Source organism: Pinus tabuliformis, chromosome Q, assembly GCF_031772625.1.
Source record: "Pinus tabuliformis cultivar Carrire ecotype Pingquan chromosome Q, CPIR1, whole genome shotgun sequence".
Taxonomy (NCBI): Eukaryota; Viridiplantae; Streptophyta; class Pinopsida; order Pinales; family Pinaceae; genus Pinus; species Pinus tabuliformis.
This window is the reverse complement of record NC_142296.1, coordinates 921,498,852-921,507,757: the sequence shown is the minus strand read 5'-3', so window position 1 is coordinate 921,507,757 and position 8,906 is coordinate 921,498,852. Positions and strand designations below refer to the sequence as shown.

The following is an 8,906-nucleotide window of genomic DNA, read 5'->3' as shown; positions in this document are numbered from 1 at the left end:
AAACTTAAATGGGTACCTAGGCATGTAATGGGTAGGAGGTTAGACAAGAGCAAGATCAAGTCAACTTGAACCACAAAAAGGAGGTATAGATACATTTTGTGAGTGAGATCATGACTAGTGGGAATAACCATAGGTATAGGTATGTAACCATTAATATCACTCTTCCAAATTATACTAAATCAAATTATAGCTAAAGGAAACTTGCATGCAAGAAAAATGTAAGCGCAGTTTTAATCATTGTGTTAAATATGAATGCTTCTAACACATGATAATTATACATTCAACATATAATAATGGGAAAAGCCCACTTTTACTAGGATATCAATCTACTAGAGCCTTAAAGATGAAAAACTATAAATCAATTCTAACTAAAAATATTAGCATGCGGACATATTCAAATTGTACAATACTTTTAATTATGTCAAAGAGAAGGTTAAATTTTTTATTAAATAACACAATTTTCATCGCATATCCATCTTTCTTCTTCATGTTTTGTTAACCTTGTTTCACCTATTATTTTTTGTCCTTCATAACAACACATCAAAATCACTATCATCAATGGTACTTCAACATACTTCAAATATCCTAAGTCTACAATATATATGTGTGGCATAATTACTCATCTTTTTCTTCATTGTCTCAACTCTTTATCTCAATTAGGGGTCACTATTGCAAGTGAAGTTACCCTTTGCAGAAGTTACCCTTAAGATGTAGCAAAGAACTAGAGAAATAAAGAAACAAAGGAGTTGTTGTTATTGCATTTTTATCTTGATTAGGGGTTGATATTGTCAAAAGAAGTTACAAATAATGGTGTGGTAAAGAGAGTAATGGAGAATGGGAGCAATGGAGGAGTCATCATTAATGTATCCTTATCTCGATTAAGGGTTAAGACTACCAAAATATAATGGTGTGGTAGATGAAGGGGTGGAGAATGAGAGCAACTAATGAGTTGACACTAATGGTGTGGTAGATGGAGTAGTGGATAATTGGAGCAACTAAGGATATTTCTAGCGGGGGGGCTCCTGGCAATAAGAGTCTCTACTCTTTTGGCAAGAGTAGAAAAGTATAACAAATGAAGCATGACTTTTACATGGCACTAGGTGGCAAATCAGTAGCAAGGAGAAAGGAAGCAGTATCAATTAAAGAGCAACGAGAAAGGAAACAATATTGAACTATGGTTTATGCATTGTTCTTTGCATTCAGTAAACATTTAATTTAAGTAATGCTACTTCACTTTGAAAAAAAATACTAATTAAATATGCTTTGTAAGATATGTTTTAACCAATCCCAAGATTCATTTATATGGGACCCTAATCAAGGAGTGTACACAGTGAAGTCAGGATATTTGACCATTCAAGCTCAACAAGATAAAGAGGAGTGGGCTCCTTGGAGAACGGTGTGGAAAACTGAAAGTTTACCAAAGGTAAAAAATTTCATTTGGACTCTTATAAAAGGAAAAGTCCTAACTGTGGATAACCTAAAAAAAAGGGAATTTCAGGGCCCTCCAGGTGCCCTATGTTCTTAATGGTTGAAGAAAGCATTCAACACCTTTTCCTCGACTATCCCTTAGCAAAAGAATGTTAGAACCTCCTAGTCAGTCCCTTGGAGATCAATCTGAATCTAACCCAACCATTCAACGACTTCTTCACAGCTTGGAAAAAAGAATATCCATTTTCTCTTAAAAAAACCTCTCCATCAAAAGGTATTATACTAGTCTCCCTGCCTTCCTGTGCTGGCAGTTATATTTAGCAAGAAATCAACAAATCTTCAATGACCGCCCTCCAGTCATCGAAAAAATAATGTCTAGGATGTGGGGTCTTACATATGAATTCCTTTCCTCAAAAGGAATGAAACCAATTGATACAAATCAGCTCCAACAAGAGGAGAGAAATTGGATTAGCTATGCAATTAGCATGCCTAATTGGCCTTGCACCCCCAAGTTAAAACTGACCCTTCAGAACTGGAAAATAAGGCTAAAAAATGAAGAATTCATCTTATGGATGAAAATTTTGAATAGACCCTGCCCTTTTTTAATGGCACTTCAAAGGAAAATCTCGGCAAAACAAGAGCGGGTGGCATCCTCCTTGAACTAAGTGGATTCAACCCTACCACCTATTAATGGGGTCTTGGAAATATCACAACTAACAAGGCAGAGGCCTATGGGAGTTTGTTGGGCACGATGATCCTCAAAAAAAGGAATATTCAGAATCCAATCATATTGGGAGACTCGACAATAATCATTCAAGCAATGGTTAAAAGAAGCAATCCTGCAAATGCTGCTCTGAGCCAATCCATAATAAGAATCAGGCAAAATCTAATAAATTTGGGCCAAGTCTCTTTCAAGCACATTTTGAGAGAAAATAATAGCTCAGCTGACATCCATGCCAACTTGGTAGTGGCACGGCCTCTTGGTGAATCTCGTATTCAGCATGATGTTGCACTTTTTCCAATACCATGAAATCTCTTGCAGATCAATCCTGTCCTTGTCTCTTTGAAACATGGATAGGAGTTTGACCAATTGCAATTTTATCCCTCCTCCTCTGATCTCATATCTCCCTCATATCCTTATCGTATTCCTCCCCTGCTCATGCCCGAATTCCAAGTCTAACATGTCCCCTCATGCTTCTTGTGACTGCTCTTCATTCTTATCCGCCCCTCCGTCTCCCCTATGGATTCACCCTTATATCTACCTCTATCATGCTCCCGTATTCATCTCCTATTCTCCCTACAGTCATGATTTCCTCCCTACTATTGTGTCTCCCTCTATGCATCCTCCCATTGCGCTCTGGATCACCTCCCTCCCCCTCTTCCACTGGCATGTATTCTCTCCTTTCAGTTTTTTTTCACTCTCATCTGTTGGCCTCTTGCCCAACTAGCTTCTCTCTGCATTATATACCCGCATTTGTCTTCCATTTCGATTTCCTCCATCAGGGAGTACCCTTCACGGATCATCCTTTCTCCTTCCTGTTGTTCTCTCAAATCCCTCTTACCTCCAGACAACAGAGAAATGTTTGTCCTCCTCTCAGAACAACAATGGAAATGAATCCACTAGATCGACCTTCCCAAAACAACAAGTGTGTTGTGTGCAAAGCAAACAAATTCATGATAGACAATCTCTGTGAAACAATGAAGGAAATAAGGCAGCAAGCGAAGTCAAAGAACTCTCTCCTGAAAAAGCAGCTTAATGATCAGAACTCTGAAATTGATTCGCTCAAAGACAAATGCTCCCATCTTGAGGAATTAGTCAGTTATCTCAAGGGTCTCATCATCAACCAAACTGGTGAAAACTCAAACTTCCAAGGCAACAGAATCAAGTCTCAACAAGAATCTTCAGTCAACCAGTTCTAAAAGACTACAACATTAATCCTAAAGCAACATTCTCGGCATTTATCTTAAGTTTTACTCATGTTATGTAAATGTATATTTTTACTCAATCAGTTTGTTAGACAGTACAATCAAGGTGTAGTTGGAAGCTCGGGTTATTTTGGCTTCCATGCCCGAGGTAATAAGAACTGCGCTCCCTCTACTTCCACCAATAGCGAGACAATCTCCAATATTCTATATGTAATGGGAGCTTGCTCCAATTTTCTTTTGGAATAGAAAACACAATAGCTAATATTGTTTAAAAAAAAATTTAACCTTAAGATATATGAAATTGTCTAGAGAATTATTTAATTACAAAAACATAAAAATAAACATGTAATTTAAAAAAAAAACACATACTCTTGACCATTATATTCACTGAAATTTTTAAAATGATTTAATAACATTTTAAATAATAAATATTAATATTATTAATTTTAAAAAATATTTTTTAATAAAATAAAAATTATTATTAATTTTATATATAGAAAACCGAAAGAGAATTTAGAAAGTGAAAAATGCCGATTAAATTGATTTTGGAAAGTGAAATCTCTCTGAATTAAAGTGATTGTGATTTTCTATCAGAAATACGAATAATATCCAAAACTAAATGGAAAATGCGATAACTTTTTATCACAATACGGAGGTGGAAGTGAACTTAAGAATATGTGAGACTTTAAACTGTTTTCATCTTCCTCGAGGAATTTGGTCAGAAATTATTCCATCCGATTCTATACAAACACTCCAGACAAGGGAGAAATCATTGTCACTCCAAATCTACGCTAAGTTGGGTATCTCTATTTAATAAATGTTTTTGTTTTTGTTTCAACTTTCATGGATTAATTAAATATGAAAAAAAAATAAACTATGAAATTATAAGTTTGAGTTTTTTAATATGTAAAATTTAATTGATAAAAATCCCATGGGTCAAAATTATTAATATAATTAAAAATATATTTTATGTAATGAGAAATTACAATTTTATTGAGAAATTATAATTTGGTTAAAAATTGTATTATTAAATTTTAATTAAAAAATCATAATGTTTATTAATTAAATTATATTTGATAAAATTAAGAGACAGATTGAAGGGGTATTTTTATTATTTTTATTATTTTTTAATTATTCTATGTTTTGAAGTTTTAAAGTCAAAATCTAATTAAACAATTTTTTGGTCAAATGGTGATTTTTTTTGTTGTTTAAAATGTATTTTTGATTATTTAACCATTTTATGTTTTGGAATTTTTAGTCTAAATCCAATAAAACAATTTTTAGTCAGATCTTGATTCAAGTTTAAAATGTATTTTTGATTATATAGAGATTCAACGCTCTGAAAAATATCCAAGACACTTTAATTGTGGAGAGCTTACAACTCAAATTTATGATTCCAATAAATTTTTATAAATTCATCGCTCTGAAAAATCTTTAAAACACGCTAATTGTGGAGAGCTCAAAGCTCAAACTTGTAATTCTAATAAATTCCTATTAAATAATTCGACTAAAATATATTCCTAAAAATATAGCACTAAATATCTTTTCAAATTATGCTACGGACAAATTGATTGAAGAAGATAAAGTGACCCATCAATCTCCAAATTAATTTCATCATGATGCCTCCACATTATGTAATGTGAAGGTGAGGCCAACATTAAAAGTAATGAAATCAATGAGATAAAGGCTGTGACCAGAATGAGTGCACCACATAACTTTTGACTTTGAATAGCCCACATATGGCCCATTCCCATTTCAGTTAAGGGCACCTCAATGGCCTCCTAAACTAAGTGCAAGAGCCCATGGAACTTGAACTTTACCCGCCATGGAATCTCTGACACATACGAACTGAGCCATGACGTGTAAAGTTCCAATGCCAATTCCACGCACAGGCGAACCATTGGTGAAGACAGGTCAAGAAATAAATACATTGCGACCAGAGCAATCAGCATTGGTGCAGGGGGGGTGACTGAAACAAATTATGTATCGACTGAGTAACAGTGTAATAGGATTTCTCAACTTCCTGGCTTTACTTTTCTCAATCCTAATTCTAGGAGGTGGACTGTATCTGGCCGGACACACGAGCGCAGATTGCCAAAAATTTCTCCAATGGCCCCTCATACTCATGGGGGGCTTCATTTTGGTGCTCGCTCTCTCAGGTTTCGTCGGTGCAGTTTACAGAGTATCATGGCTTCTCTGGATCTATCTGTTCTTCATGTTCATTATCATACTTTTGCTCTTGTTCTTCACCATCTTTGCCTTCATAGTCACCAGTGAGGGCAGAGGGCGGGCAGTGCCTGGAAGGGAATACAATGAATACCGCCTTGGTGATTACTCTGCCTGGTTGCAGAGCCGTGTGAAGAATGCAGACAACTGGAGAAAGATCAAGAACTGCATTATTTCCCATCAAAAAGTCTGCATCAAACTGATGGCTGATAGCTATCCATCACCCATTCAGGTGGGTATTTCACTTTCTGGTTGGTTTTTGAAAATTGATAGTAGTCATTTTAGGTGTATTAGAGGTAAAATTTTAAGAATAAAAATTTATTTTAATATTTAGAAATTTTGGCCAATTTTATTTGTGCTTACTATATCCAGTTAAATTTATTCAAATTTTTAATAAATATATATATATATATATAGGTTTTGGCAATTTTAAAAATAAATTAATTTGATACTATAAAATTTTGGTGAATCATTTAAAACAAACAAAAATGGAAACTGACGAATATTTTTGGGAAAATTATGAAAAATTAGCTTACTTGCAAATATTAACCCCTAAAAATTTACCAGGTGTATTTTAAAATTCATGTTTTTATGATTTGAATTATTAACCCCTAAAATTTTCCCTGGTGTATTTTAGAATTCAGGTTTTTATGATTGTATTTTATAATTCAGGGTTTTATGATTTGAATTGAGTTGAGCTTCTTTTTCCCAATCCATCACATTCTTTTTAGTAATCGAACAAGTGAGGCTTTTATGATTTGAATTCAGTTGAAATTCATTATCAGAATCCATCACATTGAAAAATAATTGGGCCTCTTTAGTATGTGTAGTCCGGTTATTGCAAAATTGATCATGGTCATCTTAAGGGTGAATTGATCATGGTCATCTTAAAGGAGAGAATTGATCATGGAAAATTTCAAGGATAGAAATTTATCTTAAAGTTTAGGAATGTGAATCTCATTAGTCCCTCATATCCACACTGTAAAATGTTTGTTGATATTGATGTAAAATTATTCAGATTTCTAATAATTGTATACAACGTGTCTATATAAATTTTGTGATTTCACAGGTAAAATAATTTTATCTTATAATTTGGACCAATCACTAAAAACAAAATTGAGATTTTTTTGGGAAAATCCTAGAAAATTAACACACTTATGAATATTAGCCCCTGAAATTTGTCTCAATATATTTTAGAATTGAAATTTTTTATGAAATGAATTGAGTTGAGCTTCCTTTTTCCAATTCATCACATTTTTTTTCAAATTCGACCATCATTAAAAACAAAATTGAGATTGAGAAAATCATGGAAAATTAACACCTATAAATATTAGCCCCAGAAATTTTTCTCCCATATTTTAGACTTAAATTTTTTTATAATTTGAATTGAGTCGATTCCTTTTCCAATTAACCATTTTTTTTTTCAAATCAGTCACCGTGTAGAATTGAAGTTTCTGTGATTTAAATCGAGTTGAGTTTTTTTTCCAAATCCATCGCACTGAAACTTTTTTATGCTTTTTCTGTGCAGTCTGGCTGTTGCAAACCTCCATTGTCATGTGGCTATGCCTACGTGAATGCAACCTACTGGATTTGGAATGGGAATATGATACGCAGCGCTGATCCAGACTGCTATTCGTGGAGTAACGAGCAGACCCGTCTCTGTTTTGACTGCAATTCCTGCAAAGCAGGCGTTCTGGAAAATCTGAAACGTGAGTGGCGTAAGGTATCCATTGTGAATGTTGTGATGCTCATGTTTCTCATTGTTGTTTACACAATTGGGTGCTCCGCCTTCAGAAACAGCAGGAAGAGGGAGACAGACTACAGCCATGGCAGAAACATGATGACCAAGCTCAATCCCACATCCCTTTGGTAAAACTGTACCCCACTTTCTAACCTCCTACCAGCCATATTCCCATGAGTTTGAACCTGTTTAGTAACTATATGATGTAAGTTAACTTTGGATTCTAGGCTTTTCTAGCGTTTTCTCAACGCTGGTATATGGACAACTGCTTTTAAATATCATGATGTGTAGTTGGGGATCCGAGGCCCTGTCATTTCCATTTGAAAAACTTGCCTTTCTCTTTTGCATTATTGACTTCCCAAGTGATGTTGAAACTCCTGATGTATAAATGAAGGAAAAAAAAAATATGAGGTTTAATTGATTTATGTTTTGGTTTTTTAATTTAAAATGCGATAATATATTTTCTAATAAAATTGATTTTTTTGTTATTTAAAATATAATTTTAATGAATAAATCAGTTAAATTTCTTAAATTTTTTAGGTATTTAGATTGTGTATATATCTTTTAAATTTGTAATTTTAATAATTTTTATCATAGAAAATTATTTAGAAAAATATGATAATTTTTTCAGAAGAAAAAAAACGTTGAGAATTCTATTAAAGAAAAAATTAGAAATTATTATTTAAATTTTAAATTTTATACATATATATAATTTTATAAATTAAAATTTTGAAAAGTAATTAACTTATCCCGGAAGAAGTTATGATTTTATTATTAAGAATATAATGAGTAAAAAGAAATTGGTATTCACTTTTAATTTCTTATATAAATAAATATAAGACAAAAAATTATTCCATATTGTTAGCGGTTTATTTAAATTTTCACTCCAAAGTCATGACTCTCACATAGTATGGTTATAAACGAGATTTTAAAAAACTGATATGGATTTTAAAATAATTGTGAAAATGATTGAGGTATATAAGATTTTTTTTAATAAAACCATATTTGATGGATAATTTAGGAAAGTATATGAAAGGAATATTATAAAACATTTTAAGTAAATGGTTTCGGGTTTGATTTTTTTTCAATATAAAGGAATATGATTTTTCTTTTCTTACAACCAAAAGTAGTAAGATTTTTTTGGTATCTGTGATGTAAAGAAAAAAGAAATTTATTTAATATTTATATAGAAGATATTTTGTGAAAACATTTTGTTTTTATCCTTTCAATTTTGGAAAAGCTATAAAAGGTCTCACACCTAGCTAATAAGCCTTTAAACTAACCTTTAACATTTCAAAAAATACCATTTATGTAATAATAATGTAAAAATAACTTATTACATATAAAAAGAAAGTCTCGTGATTATTGCTCCATCTCAACTAATATTACACTACACTAAAAATACCATATTTTCAAAATATTTTAATGTCAACAAGTATTTTTAAATATCTACTGCAACTCAATTTGTCAATATTTATTTGGTATTGTGTGGGGTAACATCACGGGTCGTTGGTGGCGGTGCATTCAAGGTAGTAGGGAATCTAGCATTCTTCAGGTAATTTTGTTTGTGTGGTTTTTGTATTTT

General features: G+C 32.5%; 1 protein-coding gene across 1 annotated transcript; it reads left to right on the top strand.

Moving 5' to 3' along the window:
- Nucleotides 1-5,102: 5,102 nt before the first annotated feature.
- Nucleotides 5,103-7,762, top strand: LOC149222468 (tetraspanin-8-like). The gene is made up of 2 exons (XM_089383114.1): nucleotides 5,103-5,812; nucleotides 7,109-7,762. Exons 1-2 carry the CDS (start codon nucleotides 5,336-5,338, stop codon nucleotides 7,451-7,453), a joined length of 822 nt encoding a protein of 273 aa, XP_089239240.1. The 5' UTR covers nucleotides 5,103-5,335; the 3' UTR covers nucleotides 7,454-7,762.
- The last annotated feature ends 1,144 nt before the right edge of the window (nucleotides 7,763-8,906 follow it).

Bases quoted from the DNA above. Each gene is read 5' to 3' on its own strand.
- LOC149222468 (XM_089383114.1), top strand. From the start codon at position 5,336: ATGTATCGACTGAGTAACAGTGTAATAGGATTTCTCAACTTCCTGGCT. The intron at 5,813-7,108 runs GTGGGTATTTCA...TTTTCTGTGCAG, and splicing joins GCTATCCATCACCCATTCAG to TCTGGCTGTTGCAAACCTCC.